At 40.7% G+C, this 18,146-nt stretch overlaps 1 protein-coding gene across 2 annotated transcripts; it reads left to right on the forward strand.

The window, feature by feature from the left end:
- Nucleotides 1–6,039: 6,039 nt before the first annotated feature.
- On the forward strand, nt 6,040–17,963 carry LOC134870664 (protein FAM171A2). Of its 2 annotated transcripts, none has more exons than XM_063892960.1 (8): nt 6,040–6,268; nt 9,406–9,633; nt 10,370–10,462; nt 11,891–12,049; nt 12,363–12,542; nt 12,646–12,759; nt 13,981–14,128; nt 14,290–17,963. In XM_063892960.1, the coding sequence occupies exons 1-8, from the start codon at nt 6,187–6,189 to the stop codon at nt 15,773–15,775; spliced, it is 2,490 nt and encodes an 829-aa protein (XP_063749030.1). In that variant the 5' UTR covers nt 6,040–6,186; the 3' UTR covers nt 15,776–17,963. The 2 variants fall into 2 exon arrangements, with proteins under 2 accessions (XP_063749030.1, XP_063749031.1); XM_063892961.1 differs by having other exon boundaries at nt 13,981–14,107.
- Nucleotides 17,964–18,146: the final 183 nt, after the last annotated feature.

Consider the following 18,146-nt stretch of genomic DNA (forward strand, 5'->3'; position numbering starts at 1 on the left):
TTGGTCGTTTCCGGTAAATGTTACATGGGTGTGGTTAATAGTATTTAGGGCACCTTGTGTGTGTGGAGTTGACGATGGGGGTGAGCTTAGCTTGGATACTTTTTGTTGGCAAATGTGGCGGCTATATTCCCATTGAATCAGCTGCTCTGAGGCTAAACTTCGCTCATTGTTGTGACGCGTATAAATAATAATGTCTGTACTTTGGTGAATGTTTTAAGGATATTTAATAAGGTAAATCAAAACAATAAACAAACAGAATCATATGGTCAACAAAAAGTATCCAAGTTAAGCTCAACAACATCTTCATACTAGAAATCTCCACACACACCAGGTGCCCAAAATACCAATAACCACACCCATGTGACAATTACCGGAAACAACCAATTACAAGTGTGTTGGTGTTTACCAATAATGAAGATAATATTACTTCACAGGCTACCTCAGCATTTTGTCTCCTACACCCATCATCAGGACCCCATTTCAGGCTGTCCAATGACTGAATACTTTCAGAACTAATGACATTCCTGTCAGCTTCAGCTAAGATGATGAACATACACTGCCCGACCAAAAAAAAGTTCACACTCTAATATTCGTTGGACCGCCTTTAGCTTTGATTACGGCACGCATTCGCTGTGGCATCGTTTCCACAAGCTTCTGCAATGTCACAACATTTATTTCAGTCTTGCATTCATTTTTCCCCAAGATCTTGTGTTGATGACGGGAGATTCGGACCACTGCGCAAGGTCTTCTCCAGCACATCCCAAAGATTCTCAATCGGGTTCAGGTCTGGACTCTGTGGGGGCCAATCCATGTGTGAAAATGATGCTCATGCTCCCTGAACCACTCTTTCACATTTTGAGCCCGATGGATCCTGGCATCGTCATCTTGGAACATGCCCGTGCCATCAGGGAAGACAAAATCCATTGATGGAATAACCTGGTCCTTCAATATATTCAGGTAGTCAGCTGACCTCATTCTTTTGGCACGTTGCTGAACCTAGACCAGACCAACTGCAGCAACCCCAGATCATAGCACTGCCACCACAGGCTTTTGACCTTTTTTTTGGCCAGGCAGTGTATTAAACACTTTAGCAGCTCAACATCAGCATGTGTCTACATGCAGCTTTATAGAACTGCTAGAACGGCTAAAATGATTCACAAAAACGATATTATTGCAATATGAACTTTGCTTATTGTGTGTTTTGTCTCTTTTTTTAACTCTTAACACAAGCGGCGGAAAGTTAATTACCATAAATGTTTGAAATGGTAATTGGATGGTATTTATATAGCACTTTATCCAGTGTTTACGACCCCCCAAAGCGCTTAACATTTACAAGTCATCATTCACCCATTCGCACCCCATTTATAAAGAGAAATGTACCACTTGTTCAAGGAAGCTAACATTCACACACATTCACACACCATTGGCTGTGCCATCGGGAGCAGCTCTGGGTTAACTATCCTGCCCAAGGATACATCGACATTATATCTATTATTTATGATGATTTAATGATACTGGATCCTTACCACAGTATCATTAGAGTCGGAGGATGAAACCCAATGGATTTCTCCCACACATGTACATGCACACACAGTGAAATTGGACCTCTTCATTTAACCCATTCCAATATAAGGAGCAGTGGGCAGCTATTGTACAGGGGGGGTTGGGTTGTCCGGTGCATTGGAGGTGAACTCGGTGCTCTCAAAGTACCAGTCCACACTCCATATTTAGGTCTGTTCGGGGACTTGAACCAGCGACCCTACTTTTCCCACGCCAGGTCCCTACAGACTGAGTCACTGTCAGACCATGTGTACATTATTCATTTTTTATCAGAATCAGAAATCCTGTGTTAGTCCCACAGCGGGGAATTCATCTATACTGGTAAATCGCACCTTAAGTAGCTTCTTAGTCTTGATTGAATTCATAAAACAATGTTGATGTGTTGAAAAGTATGCACATACATGTACTTACATCTGCTCATAACCACACTATGCTTGTATATCTGGCTTGGGTTTGAAACCAGATTACATTTTCACCTTCCAGTTGCTTTGTGCTGGAGCTTGACAACACATTTTCAAATTCTTTTTTTTTTTTAATGTCAGTAAAGCTGTCTTACTTGCAGGGCGGTAAATCTGCAAACACCTCTTCACAGTGCAAAGATTGAAATACTTGTGCAATATTACTTTTTAATGTAATACTTGGAATGACAAATATGGCTACCAGCTGTCGAGCGGTGAAAGTAGGCAGAAGGAATCCTGGACTCTGCTCTGCTCTCAGTTTCAGCTCTGATATGAGAAACAGACACAGCTCACAAAGTTTGAGCCCAAATGAACTCTGACTGCTGAGCTGCTTCACTTCCTCAAGCTGCCAAAACAACAACAGGAAACTTTTTCCATAAACAAACACAAAATAAAAAATGTTTAAGATCCTGTTGAAAATATACTAGTAATTAAAGTGGCAATACCTTTATTAGAATACTCCACAAGCATAAATGCTATTTTAGACATTGTGCAGGCAGAATCGCCCCCTGCATATTATTGTTGGAACACAAGTAAGTACTGGAGTACAATTTGGAAGAACTTGAACTGAAGTATTCACATCTTATGCTACTTCGTACTTTCTCTTCACTTATTTAAAACAAATAATCAGCATCATAAATAGAAGACTTTATTCATTTCTAAAATAGTCCAACACTATATAAAATAACTTATAATTGCGTTCGAGACTTTACGTTACCCCTACATGAACAGCAACACATTGTCTCTCTGCTGACAACGTAAACATTTGAAACATTGATTTATTTTTTGTCATATTTTGAGAAAACCAGGCTGTAGTAGCTCACTCTGTATGGACTTGGCTTGGGAACTGAGGGTTGCGGTTCCAGCCCTGATCGGACAAAAATAATATGGAGTGTGGTGGCTGAAGAGGTGCTAGTTCCCATCTTGGGCCAAGGAGCAAGGCTTCGACCCCCAACTGCTCCCTGGAGCCTGTTCGGTCCGGTCCTGTGCATGTGTGTGTGTATTGTACTGTGTGTGAAAACAACTGAGTGAACAACAAAAAAAGATTATTGGGGATACATAAAGAGTCTTGTGCTTCTTAAACCAATCAAAGGTATTATATTTAAAAGATAACTGTTGCTTTAATGCGTTCATACTGTTAAAGAAATTAATTGTGGACCATGTCTGGCTCAAAGAAATACTTTTAAAAAACCTATAATAATTCAGTCTTTCTTTATTTTACATGTTTTTTCTCCAGACATAAACGTCTAAATGTTGTTTCAATAAAAGCTTCACTGCCAGGGAAAATGAATCAGTTCTGAAAACTGTTAACTAAGTTATTTGATATCTGATCTTACAGAATTAAAATTTAAAATACTTTGACTATAAAAAATACAGTAAATAATACAGTAATACATCCACACCCATGTCGAGATACAACCTCAGCTCTCTTGGTTGCACTAGTGGTAGATAATATGTTATGGAGTGGACTCTTGGGATGCTCTTCTGTGGAGAAAACCTGATAACGGGCCCAAGAGTGTTCCCTTGCGGTGTAGAGAAAGAGAGGCAGTGCCCTCTAGAGTGTTGTTTTTAAATTGAGAAATGATTTATGATGCCATAAAGTCCGTCCCAAATGCTAAAACCAGTTTCCCTAGCTTGTACCCCAACACATGCTGGTGCCCATTTTAATAATATCGCTATGAATTCATTGTTGAATCAGTACAATATACTAATTCCAGCCCATCAGATGCTAATAATTCCTACCTTTTGTTTTTTTCCAGTAGTTTTTATTTGAATAATAAATATAAATCAACTAATAAATAAGCATTGACAAATCAAATTATAGAACAGATATCCAGCTGCAGTATATAAAGCTATGAGATTCCATAGATTATCATGTGTACTTTCACTTTTTATACTTTAAGTGTTTCTTGATGCCAATACTTCAGTACTTAAAATAATGTAATATTGTGAATGTAGGATTTTTGGCCTTGAACCTTGGCGTTAAGTCCAAAATTCTCCCCGAAGTTCTCATAAGCTGCAACTTCTCCTTTTTGAACATAACCAGATCCAATGATCCATATCAGAGTTTTCCCGTTGTTGTCGAGGAGCTTGGTAGCCTGGTAGTGTCTTTCTCCTGTGTAATTACGATATTCTTCAATCTCTTTATGTTCGGTGTAGATATCTGTTAGCTGTGTTTGCTGCCATTTGACATCTCAACAGAAGGCCTTTTCAGAGGAGGTGTGACTTCCCAGATTGCCTTTTCTGGTGATGGGAACTTTGGGATTGTGGAGTCCAGCATTGAGGAGGTGCCCTGGCATTTCACCCTGAGTCTGTGTTATCTTGCACATCATGTCATATTCACAGGTCCCGGGGTACAGCGCAGCTCCCAGGAAGAGCTCAACAGCAATTCAGCCCAGGGACCACATGTCTATGTGCTTGAAACAGAGGGGACCCAGAATGGCCTCTGGAGCCATGCACCAACTGTGCTGAATAGATGGCCCCTGCTCTGCTTCTGTGGCATCGCAGGCAGAGCCAAAGTCGATAAGTTTGACCTGCAATGGCTGCCGTACGTGGTCCACTAGCATAATATTCTCTGATCTGAGATCTGTGTGAGTGATCCCCAAGCCTTTCAGGACTTTCAGAGCTGTTGCCACCTGAGGTACAATAGGACGGATGTCTTTCTGGTGTAGAGATGAGGTCTTTCCCATATCCACAAACTCCTTCAGATTCATATCCAGCACCTCAAATTCTTGACAGAGATTGTCTTTGTAGAGGAATGAGGTGTCCCACCTTACAAAGTTCCCCCTATCCAATTTGTCTTCATAGCAACTTGTGGTAAAGTACTTGTGCTGTAGAACAGCTAAACAGATTTAAATTGTATTAAGCACATTGACAATAATATCTCTATTTTTTCCATATTCAGAGATGTATAGGCTTATTGTCATATGAACACCAGCTACAAATGAGTTGTTGGCAATACAAATCTTAAGTCTTAAGTGATGAAACAATGCAATTAAATAGTGCGAGTGACATAATGGTGCTACTAATATGCAGTTATAAGTCAACTTTATTAATGTTAATACAAGCAGATTGAGAATTGTGAAAAATAGAGATAAAACAGATTAAACAAATTAAACACAACTACTTTTTAAAATTATTCTCTAGCTTCCATCATTCGGTAATACAGTCCTACACTGTTGCTAATACAGTAATTTATAGTATTAAAATCCCATTTAAAAATCGTGTTTTTATGGCAGAGGGAGGGCGAAATATGTCTTACATTTTATTGTAAATGACACCAAACAGTTTGACTTTGAAACCTGCAATATGTTCTGCCATCATGATATGTACCCATCATGACAGAGGAATGTTTAAGTATGGAACATCTTGAGTGGAGAAATAAATATAAAGCTGTAAATGTGATTAAGTTGGGCATTTTCTCTAACATGCCGTTCCTCTAAATGGGGTACCTTGACTTATGATATTATAATATAATGTGTGTGGATTTATATTTTGTATAAATAACCAAAATCTGCAAAGTCACTAGTATCTAAAGCTTTTAAATAAATGTAGTGGAGTTAAAAAGTACAAAATGTGCCTTTAAGTAGTGAAGTCAAAGTATAAAGTACCTCCATGTTTTACTTAAGTACAGTACTTAGTTACATTGCCCCACTGGATATAAAAGAGGTGGTGCATTATAAACAGGACTGATCTCATTCAGTTATAGTTGTCTGTACATTCATGTGTATACTGGGGCTGCTGTTAGCATACTTTTAATGGCACCAATGCCTTGCTCGGGGACACGTTGGTCTTGGTCTTTTGGGGACTTGAACCGGGGACCTTCCGGATCCCAAGTCAATGAAAGATGAGTTTGACGATTAAAAAGGAATTTGTAGAATCCATCATTTCCACTTCCATGTTGACATGTTCTCTCCAGAGATCAGAGCAGTTTAGTGGAGAACAAGAAGCTGCTGTCCCGCTTTTGCCCAACAGAGGGAAACCGTGGCCCCTTTCCCTCTTCATGCCCTCAGACAATAAAAACAAGGCGAAGCCCACACAGGCAGACGGCAGCATCTCAGCGAGCATCCGAAGCTAAATGGTCTGAGGAGTGATCCGCTGCTGCTTCCTGGGAGAAGAAGTATGGATACATGGCCGCCGAGCTGGGATTAGAGATGTAGGAGCCAGGATGCCGGCCAGCTTCATCTCTCGTGTGCTCTTCTTCGTCTCGATCTGCACGGCCAAATCTCTTCCAGATCAGGGAGCATTTGGTAAGCTCGCCGTACGGGGGATGCAGCACAATGAGGAGATGGGAGTGGTTGCATTTTTATGGCTTTTGTCGACAAAGCGTCGGTTTCTTTGCAGCGATGCACTCCCTGATCGTGCAGCCTGAAAATGGATGGTTGCAGGGGTTGCTTTTTAAGGTTGCATCCACTTTGTGATGTTAGTTTGGTGGTATGGGTTTATTAAAATATGAGGTAATATTATACAGAGGGCCACATCAGAGTGTGTACTCTAATACTGTACAGATGTTTGTATAAAGGCCTTAAATATAGTCTGCTGTAATGTCAGGCCTCACCTGCTGTAACATAGGCCTGTGTGTTATTTTGCTGCTTTGCACAGCATTGACAGTGTGTTTATATCCGTGTGTTACTAAAACACAGGACACGATTATGAATTCAAAAGCCCAGAATGAATTTGCATGACTACAAAAATATGAATGTCGATGCAGCAGCAGCATTAAAAGCACCAGTGTTTGTGTTTTGGTGTTTTATTTTGAAGGACATTATGTCATTACATTGCATTATTTATGCTTCAAGCTATTTTGAGCTGCATGAATGGACACAGACATGCTGGATTGTAACTAAGTACATTTACTCCACTAAATTTGTGATATTATACTTTTTACTCCACAGCATTTGTGTTTTGACAGCTAAAGTTACTGTTCAGAGTAATATTTTACAAAGCATATCATCAACTGATAAAATATGATGCATGGTATATAATAACATAACCAACATATTACAAAGGAGTCAAATCTACTGCAACATTTAAATTCTATTTAGCATTAGTATGAAATATATCAGTATAAATAATCATATAATAGTCAAAAAGAGGTGTATTGCATACTAAATGATAATAAAAGTACCTCTTATTATCTTTAATCTTACTTGTAATGGAGTTTTGTACCTCATATGCTGCTTTATTTACGTCAAAGTAACCACATCTTATTGGTTTTCAAAACATAACATGTTGTCCATTTATAATATGTCACTTTTTTAAGGATTGAAATACAAAATGTTTATTAACTTTCTCAAATGAAGTCCCTCTGTATGACAAATAGAGGTATTCTGATTCTGATCTTTTTAGCTCCATCTGCTAGCTACAATGTTAGCAAGCTGCTAACACACTATTAATCTGACAGTAATACACGTTACAGTGAAGGTATTCTTCAAGACTTCCACCGGTCTTGTACTCTTAGGTATAAGATTATTTCTGCATTGCCGTATTTAAACTTTTATTTAAGTAAAGCTTTTTTTAATACTTCTTCCAGCATTGGCTTAACAGACACATTCTTGAACCTATAAATTGGGATTTTCCTGTCCTTTGTTTGTCTGTTGGGGCCTATTTACTGATTACATTGTAAATTAATTGATACCACAGAGGTGTTGGGGGACAGCTCAGCACATCTCCTCTCCTGAGCGGCTGCAACAATTCACAAGAGGTTGTGAAGCAATTATCGTCTGAAGAAATCTACATGATTTCTCCCTGCCTTAGAAGTGTTAACACTCTAATAATTCTCAGTTGAATTTGTATTCAAGCACTCTTGAGTGGTTGAAAATTCCCAGACTCTTGAAGTGACACTGTGACTCTCAGTGTTCGGTCAATGGAGCTTCTTCAAGCCCAGATTGAGGAAGTCCTCTGGACACACAAACAAGGGAGCTTTTATTGAACCAATTATGGTAATAGTTGAGCCTTTACTCATGCACAATGGATAAAGACACACACATACGGGCTGTTTATGATGTGAATGCAGCCAGTAGTGAGACTGAGGGAGTTTCTGCATGGAGGGGTTTGTCACTAGAGGCCTGGGGGGGAGTTAGAAGACGACAGCTCTTAGCACAGCATGTATCCATGGAAACCTCCCCCAGCGTTGACCCACATACACGCTTTCCAAGAGGCGGGATGATAAACAAAATGTTCTGGGGCTGAAAACACGGGAGGAACCGTCACATGATGGATTTGTGATGGCTGCGTCTGTAATAACTACAGATATTATAATCATAATCCGTCTCTGCTGGGAATGATGAGTCTGCACCATAGGTTCATGATGCTTAGATACTGAGTGATGTGAAAGGGACAAGTGTAGGCAGGTGCTCTGAAAACTACAGGAATTTTTTTTGTAGTTTTTGTTTTTAGCGCCCAATTGCCGTATTTTGCATCAAAATTGTTACTCAAAATAGTCATAAATCAGTTAAACCTGAACCCAAAGACATGTTATATACATTTTTAAATTTAAACTGACTTACACTGTCATAAATCACCATCTCCTATTTCCATTTTGAATAGACATCTTTAAATGTGCTTAGAAATCACACAAACATGGGGAGGGGGCTGTCTCCGTGCTGCTGGTTGTTTCATGCTAAATTCCCTACAGTTTGAAGGTCATTGTACATGACTTGGATCTTCGCCCTGCTGCATAATGATGCTGTCCTTGTAAGACAGCCAAGGATACTAAATCATTGAGCCAAACCCAGGTGTAATTTCTGCTTTTATACTGCAGTATTAGCTGACTGCACAGTGTCTTTTTCTACTCACTTTTGTTTGAATTAAATAACAAATGTATGACAGAGCAGCAAATAGTGTTTGATGTTTGAACTGATAGTGCTTCGCATTTAATTGAATTTTAATGAATGGCAATATGGGCTTGTGCATAGAAGCAATATACGTCAAAGTCACAAAATATGTGTAAATATTATTTTAAACTAAGTATTATGGTGATACATTGATGGCCTACAAAACATCACCATGATCATTTATTCATCTTTCAATTATAATAAGAATAGCCTAGTCATGCAAAAATGATCAATCCCTCCAATGTCATGAATCATATAAATATTGTAATATCAGCCAAAAATAATTGCAGTTTTTTTTCCATATCCTGTAGCCCTAATTGCGAAACAAATACAATTTCCCACAGAAGAGATATTTAGCGTGTTATTTGTGTGCTGAAACATGTTTAATATCAGATAATAACTAAGTAATTTGTTATGCAAAATAGTCAAGTGCTCACTGGTTCCAGCTTGCATATTTGACAATATCCAGTAAAATTGTGTCGCTTGATTAAGATATCATCACATTTCCTGTCTATCGCTAATCATAAGAATCTGTCTCTATGTTCTTACAGAGGTGCAAATAAAAGTCCAGGTGTTCGACAACAGCGATCTGTCACCCCTGGCGGGCGCTCAGGTGGAAGTGCACGGAAACCAAACCATCTTGGCGTCGAGCAGGGCTGGCAGCGATGGCGTCCTGAGAGTCAGCTTCCTGTACCGCACCGGCACATGGGTCATCATCACAGCCTCCAAACAAGACTACGTCACCAACTCCGTGCCTTGGCACTCCAGCCGCATCCCCCGTAAGTCTCCTAGGAAGAAAGCGCAGTTAACTTTATTAAGCATGAAGAGCACTTTCCCCGCCTCTTGTTTCAACGCCTGATGAGTATCGAGCTCTGAAATCTGCCTCCCAGCAATTATCTCAATGAACATCTGTGCAGCTATTTACTCTCACTGCACATCTGCACGGCTTTAAGAGTCTTACATGTACAAATAGTTTACTCAAAAAGGTCTTAGAAGGTACTTAACGTTTTTTCTTTTTAAATGTGATCGCACGCTTTTGGTACATTTTGTACAACTATAATGAAAAGTGAGATTGCATTGCTACAGGACGTTGTTTTTAATCTTTTTTGTTTTAGTTCATTGAGAACTATTAGACCCGAAGCAAACACTGTTTTCTATAAGTGTAAGTGTTTATTTAGCAAAAAACGATGGATGAATAATTTTATCTTAACAGGGTCCAGGTCATATGACTTAGATTAATTCAATCAGGAATTATCTTCATATATTACTGAAAAGTACTACCAAAAAAATGAGATATATAATATATTTATTTTAATAGTATATATATTTTTTAAATGTCCCCCTTTCCATTTTAACGATATCTATTTTTTAAAATCTATTATCGTGTGAGGGTTGTTCAATGAGGAATAATTTGCAATAAATCAATAAAATGTTTGTCTCTTGCATAACCCTGTCTGAGCATTGTTGTTGCACCTGGAATTCTGCTGTGTTAATATTTCTCTTTCCCTTTTTTAGTGTATGCATCAGTCAGCCTGTACCTCCTGGTCCAGAGGCCAGGAACACTTATTCTGTACGATGACGTCCTGCAGGTGCTGTCTGGGTCACCAGGTAAAGAAAATAAAATCTCCAAAAAACCCGCAATAAATGATGATGAAGTTGTTAACGAGAACTAATTCTGTCATACCTTGAATTTATAAATCTTTGTTAGCCTTCTCCAAAGATTCACATCAATCAACCTTTTTTGTTACGGTTTTCCTATTTTGGGTTCTAGGAAAAGGGAATTTCACACATCAACAGTTACCCTGTCAACACATCTTAGATTAGTGTGTCTCCTGCAGAGAGTGAAGACACATTCACACTCCGCTTCTCTCCAATGTGTCTGCTCAGGCCTCCTTATATTTTACTGCTTAACATTTACATGACCCCATGCCATTTGTGCTGCTATCACCATAGCAACAGCTGTAGCAGAATACTTTTTTAAACAATTTTTACAAATAAGCTCAGTCACGTCCACCTCTCTATTAAAAAAAAGCATGCAGGTTCTTTCATATAAATACTTAGGTGTAATGATAGACCTTATTCTATTGTCTAAAAATCTTATTTTCTATGCGAGTGTTTTAAAGTATTTGCCACTTCAAAGTCAAAACTGCTCCACCAATTGAAAATGTTTCTGTTAAAAGTATGTTTTCTTGTATCCTATTTAAATATTTTTCCTTCTATCATATTGTATCGTATCTTATCTTATCTTATCACATCTTATCGTATTCTAACACTCCGCATCGTACTGCATCGCATTGTACCGCATCGCATCGTACCGCATCGTACCGCATCGTACCGCATCGTACCGCATCGTAGCGCATCGTATCGCATCGTAGCGCATCGCATCGTAGCGCATCGTAGCGCATCGCATCGTACCGCATCGTAGGGCATCGCATCGTACCGCATGGCATGGTACCGCATCGTACCGCATCGCATCGTACCGCATCGCATCGTACCGCATCGTAGCGCATCGTAGCGCATCGTAGCGCATCGCATCGTAGCGCATCGCATCGTAGCGCATCGCATCGTAGCGCATCGTAGCGCATCGCATCGTACCGCATCGTAGCGCATCGCATCGTACCGCATGGCATGGTACCGCATCGTACCGCATCGCATCGTACCGCATCGCATCGTACCGCATCGCATCGTACCGCATCGCATCGTACCGCATCGCATCGTACCGCATCGCATCGTACCTCGTACCGCATCGCATCGTACCGCATCGCATCGTACCGCATCGCATCGTACCGCATCGCATGGTACCGCATCGTACCGTATCGCATTGTACCATTTCACATTGTACCATTTCACATTGTACCATTTCACATTGTACCATTTCACATTGTACCGTTACATATTGTATCACATCACATCTTATCATATTGTACTGTATGGTATCGATAAAACACTATAAAGAAACCTATGTTTACGCCTTATTTAGAGGTATCAAGACATGAACTGGTTGCAAGGTTTACACACTGATGTGTTTCTCTGCAGGAGGTCGTAACCAGCCGCTGGTGCAGCTCCAGAGGAAGTCCCTCCAGCTGCCGTCAGACTCCAACTACACAGCGCTGTCTGCTGCTCTGACCACAGCCAGGACTCAGTATGAAATCGGTGGCTTCCCGTTTCTGCTGGGCCAAGAGACCAACAGCTCAGGTGGGAGCATCCTGGTGTCCTTAAAATATCTTTCCCTTCTCTTGAAACATGTTTTATGGAGGACCTGTTTATTTAAATATCTTTCTTATTGTTTTTCAGGTGTTAAAGACAAAGTTAGTTATATTTCAGTTCAAGGCCTCCTTGCCAAAAGAAAATGAAATATATTTACAATGAATTTTTCTCAAAAGTCAACATACACTATGTCTAGAAAAATACCCAATGCTAGCTAGTGCACTCTATCAACATGGCAACATATAACAGATTGCAGATAAAAGAAGAATTAATGCTGATATTGTAAATTTTTTCTCTTCAGGTGCAGAAACAGGATGGACAGACTTAACAGCTTTGGCCTTGGTCAGCATTCATCTCTTTGACAAAGATGGCCATGAGATCCATGTCTCAGATCCAATCCACGTCTCTGTGCCGCTGCCGTCTGACACCCGCAACAGGATGGCCACGAGCGTGCCTGCTTGGCTGTATCAGCCGAAGACAGGTAATGGAGGCACAACAGTTGTATTTGCCTTATTTTCCTAAATTTTAGATTTTCATTTTCTTGTGAATGAAGATAACAGTGATGATAATGTACATTCCTGCAGGACTGTGGGTTCGGAACGGGACGGGTTACATCAAAAAGGACGGCCAACAGTTTGTGTGGAACGTTGTGGTTCCTCAGACGGGATACTGGTTAGCAGCCTTCCCTTCATCTTCAGGTACAGTAACCCATCTACACCATATACTCTGCTGTTTGTGCTGCTTTCATCTTTAGTGTGGCTGCTTTGCCAGCAGATGTTGCTTTCTGTCTCTTGGGATGATAGAAAAAAGGGAACTCAGACTGTAATGTCTGTAACAACATATTCAAATTGATACAGGGAAAGAGAGAAGCATTACTTTTAGAACATTTTGTCCAAGTTCAATCACGTAACAATAAAAACATCCCACTTAAAACGATGAGGCTGGGGATTTTCTTGTACATGTATCTTCTAGTAATGTGTGTGTTTAGGGACATGTCACACTGTTGCCCTGGCTAACCAGTTTCATCATTACCATAAACACACTGTAGTTTATTGTGGCCGTGGTGGATAAGTATGTTTTGCTTAAAAAGGTTACTATGTGAGTAAAATACCCAGGAAGTATCACATTTTCAGCTAAAAGTGGGTTCTCTAAATGCTAAGGATGATACTACAATGCTTTTTTTCTTATCTCCTTCACTAAACGGTACACTGGACCATACTTTACCAAAGATAATGCTGTCCCACAATTTAAATGAACGCACCATTTTGCATGCCTTCCAAGTGTGATTCTGTTTGATTCTGTACCGTCTGTCTGATTGTGTAGTAAATTAAGTTGCTAAAATGTATTTAGTATTGAGTATTGAGAAGGAAGGGAGATATCAATGCACCATTTGGCCATCAATAACATCCACGGTCTCCGCTTAATTGTACATTAAGGATAAATTGATAACACCCTTCTTAGTATCAAAGCCCTCACATAATTCTTGTTGTCTGCATTAGGATTTATTTTACCTTGACACACTCCAATGAGGTCACAGGAAAATTGTTAGATACATACAAGTAATGTTTTTTGACTATCTGCTGAAGAAAAGATGCTTGAAGGCTTTATTTCTTATCTCTACACTAGGTACACTAGACCATACCTTTAATAAAAAAAGGACCTATTTAAATCCCACAATTTCTTAGGGCTGCAACATTTGAAGCATTGTTAAATCATCTGTCATTGAATAATAAAGTAGACTAGTGTAAGTGCAGTCACTTTGTATAAGTTCTCCTTTATATCTAATTCATGATTTTAATCAATGTCAAAGAAAAGTTGCTAGGAAAATACATCATATTTTGTACTATCAAACGTCAGCAGTATTGAGAAAACACAATGAGTGATTCTTGAACTTATTTCTGCCTTTAATTGTGTTTCAGGAATGGGTTTGTCTCATCCAGGCCTGAGGGACATCACCACCTACCACACCCTGTTCCTGCTCTCCATCCTGGGCTCGCTGGCCCTGCTGGTGCTCATCCTGCTCTGTGTGCTGCTCTACTACTGCAGGTGTGGGGAGCGTAGGCGCAGGTCTCAGATTTAGGTTTCTATTAATAGCAAAAATCACAGAATCTTGGTGCTGATAATTGAAAATATTGAACCCTGGTTAAATATTAGATTAGATCTTGTAATCCCCAAAAGATAACAGGTGTTCTTTCATTTCTGACCTACAATGTCTGTTTACCTTATAGGCGGAAGTGTTTAAAACCTCGTCGCCAGCAAGGGAAACCCCATGCAGCGAATCTAAACGGTGCAAAAAGAGACCAAGGAACATCTACTTCACGTTTAAATCTGATCTGTGGAAGCCATGTTGAGTCTGGCCCCTCTAATGACAAATCTGAAATGTCCCCATCTCGAGACTACCAGAGTTCAAGAGAGGACTTAACCAAGCATGTTCCAGCTCACATGCTGCGACACGCAAAGGGAAAAAATGCTTCAGGTCCCCAACGAGGTGAAAGCTTCCCCATGAAGGTTACTCGTGCCACAGAGACCAACAACCTGGACAACCCTTTGCTGCATGAAGACTACAACCGGAGCTATAGCCCCATGGAGAGCAAGGAGTCTGAATATCACCGACACCACAACGCCAACGACAATCGAGGTTACGCCTCTGATCCCCCGTCCCCACCTCGCTTCCAAGGGTACGTGCCAAACCAGAGTGACAAACCCCCGGAATATTCGGCAGCAGCTGCAGACAGCCTTGCTAGACCCACGTCCCTTAACACGCAACCGGGCCAGATCATTTTCTGCAGCTCCATCGACCAGATGAAGGAGAACATGTACCGGAGCATGGTGCCAACCCTGGTCATCCCTGCACACTACATGCGCCTGCCCTCTGAGTTCTCCAAAGACGGCAAAGACCAGAAGGACCAAGACAAAGATGGTGCACAGATGGGAGGAGGGCAGCAGCACCATCACCACCACTCCCAGAAACAGCAGCAGCAAGGTGGATCCCAAGGTGACGACTCTGAAGACCCGAGCTGGGCGTCCGACTCCTCTGGTGGGCCTGTGACCATCCCTGTGCTCTTCAATGACTCCACCATGGCTCAGATGAATGGAGAACTGCAGGCTCTGACTGAGAAGAAGCTTCTGGAGCTTGGTGTCAAGCAGCACCCAAGGGCATGGTTCATCTCCCTGGATGGACGTAATAACGCTCATGTGCGCCACTCCTACATAGATGCTGGGAATGACCTCGGTGGCGGCGGTGGTGGTGTTGCTGGATTCTTAGGTGGCCCCAGCTGCGTTGTGCGTGACATCAACTTTGAAACACCTTTGGAGTCCCAAGAACGGAAGTCAGCAATGAACCGGAAGGGAAAAGACGAGCGCTGGGGGACTGGAGGAAGGAAGGGCCACGGTGTCAGCAGCAGTGGGGGGAAGTGTTACTCCAAGCTGGCGTATCCCGATCACAGCGAACCTAGCAGCAGCGAGGGACGCCCAGTGTCACCTGAGGAAAACTCCCTCACCCCTCTTCTGGATGAAGGTCCGTCCTCCCGAGGGTCCACCATCCCCAGGAGAGGACGCAGTCGCGTGAACAGCAGCCGCAGTAGCAACAGCGAGAACCGCCGCGACTCCATGACAAGCCCCGAAGACGATCCCGACGACAAAGACGAGAACAAGAAGAGCCCCTGGCAGAAGATTGAAGACAGGCCTCTCATGGTGTTCCACCCCAGGAAGTGAGCTGTTCAAGTTTGCTGACACTTTTAACAATCTTCCCACAAGGGGGAATCTTTCCACAAAAAACTTGGAACAGGATGTTTTCACAGAGAGAGATCATAAAAAGCACAACCATGCTTCACTGGTCCATTTAAAGGTTGCTGTTTGTATTTTTGCTGAGTGCTTTTGCACTTTCCGATTGCTCTCTTAGTCTCACTGTCAGTTAATCTCACTGGTTTCCACTGAGATGATCAATCGTATACTGAAATGTATCCAGTTTATTGTGAAATGTGTCACCTATCACATTACTGAATCGTCGTCTGAGCCATTGCATATACTGATTGTGGAAATAGCCATTTTGTAGAGCAAAATATAAGAATGAAGCACTTACTAATTATTTGATAAATTAGTGATTGAAAGTATTAGGAAGTGGATGACATTGTTATGGTATTGGTGGGTAAAATATATTACCTTCACAATACAAATGCTCATATTGGAGGTGGAAGATGTGCGCCTCTGTTTCCCTAACCTCCCCCCTGCCCTAAACTGTAATACGTTTTCTTTAAAAGAAACAGCATCCTAATATTTGAATATGTAGGGAATCAAAGTCAAAGTGCGACTTGCATTTTGCTCCTTCAGGGAAGTACTTGATTTCCTCTTCCTCCTGTGTTGTGTTCATATCTACAAATTACTTCTTTGGATAATAATGATTTTGAAATGTTGAACATCACGTTTGAGTCTTCATGTCACCCTCTCTCGTTGATTTATTGCCAAAATGTGGACTTTCTGCCTTTCTTCTCTTAGATCAACAGAGAATTCTTAGCGATTTCTGCTGTGTAAATAGATTCCCAGACATTTGAAAGAGCATTTGGCTCCGAAAGTTGCATGCATATGAATGTATGAAATAAACAGAAGGCACCAAAAAGCCCCCCATTGTTCCTCGGGCTCCTGCATAGACAACCCCTATTTGCCAAGAATCGTGTGTGCTAAACAGCATAAACATCACTTTACTTGAAGTCTTACCTATTTAATATTCCACTAAGATCTACAGGGGTAGTTTTCAGACAGGGCCTGTACCACTTTTCTCCTGTAAGTGCCTTCTTTCACATAGGATCGAGTGATAGGCATGCAGGTCCCGTTTCAAAATGCAGTTAGTAGTCATCACCAGGCACTATTAAGCACACTGCATTGTGGTAACAACAACACGCGTCACTTTGGGGAGCATGCCTGCCAAAACTAACTACTACGTCCTTTTAATATCTTAATTTCTTTTATCTATCCTCTTTTTCACCAAACTTGTAAATGGTATGAACTATATGAGATTTTATGTCTATACGATGTGCATGTAACATGTAGAATAGGGTGTTTTTAATGAAACCTTTTTTTCGGATATCGATCCAGGCTGTTTGGCACAGAAATGTGATGCACTGACGCATTGAAACATGTTGCCAAAAATGAACTTGATTATATGAAGAAACACTGACTTCTCCCTTGATCCAGTTCTAACAAAAATTCACTTCCGGTCGTAAATGTTTACAACATACTGACAACACGCGCCCGCTAATATTAGCATCACCACTGCCTACGAAGCATCAACAACTGTGAACTTAATTATATCATCTAGCACATGAAAGCTCACCAGTTTAGAAGACTTGAAGATGTTTTTTGTTTTGTTTTATATTTTGATTATGAAGTATAGGCTGTTCAAAGGTCACGCTGACTTGTTGGTCCTTTTTCCCACATTTGCTTGCTGTTCATAAGCCTGTGTCAGTAGCCTACAGTACAAACTGAAAATGTGATGTAATTCAAAGTCTGAAGAAAACCCATGAAGCCATGAAATGATTCCTACTGAATTGTCGTGTCCACTGCTGTAAATGTACATTTTTGGGGGGGACCAGCTGTGGATTTTTTATTATGAGTTGTGCAATTGTGGCTTCCTTTTTTTGTTTTTTCATCATGACATAATCTGATTTGTCAGTGGATTTTTGTGACCTTGTGTTTTTGGCTGAATCCACATTAAACCTGTTATTGAACCATTTGGTTGGGTTTGTGATAGTACACATACTCATGAGGGTGAGGAGGATTGGACTGTAGGCCTCCATCCTGTGCAGTACATCATATGCTTCATAAACCTGGTCAGTTGTTTGTAAACTGTAAATTGGTTATTTCTGTACATGAGACAAAATGAAAAATAAATTTGTTCCCACAGTCATTCGGCGTGTGTGATTCTATTTTTTACAAAGAAATACTTAAGTTTTCTGTTGAAGAGTAGACCAATAAGGAAAAAGTTAAGACTAAACAAACATTTTAATTGACAGTAGTACAAAAGCTGAGAGGTATTATTACCAAAGAATGAATGGAAGTTTGGAGTTTAATATTCCATGGTTATGTATGC

This window comes from Eleginops maclovinus, chromosome 10, assembly GCF_036324505.1.
Source record: "Eleginops maclovinus isolate JMC-PN-2008 ecotype Puerto Natales chromosome 10, JC_Emac_rtc_rv5, whole genome shotgun sequence".
Classification (NCBI taxonomy): Eukaryota; Metazoa; Chordata; class Actinopteri; order Perciformes; family Eleginopidae; genus Eleginops; species Eleginops maclovinus.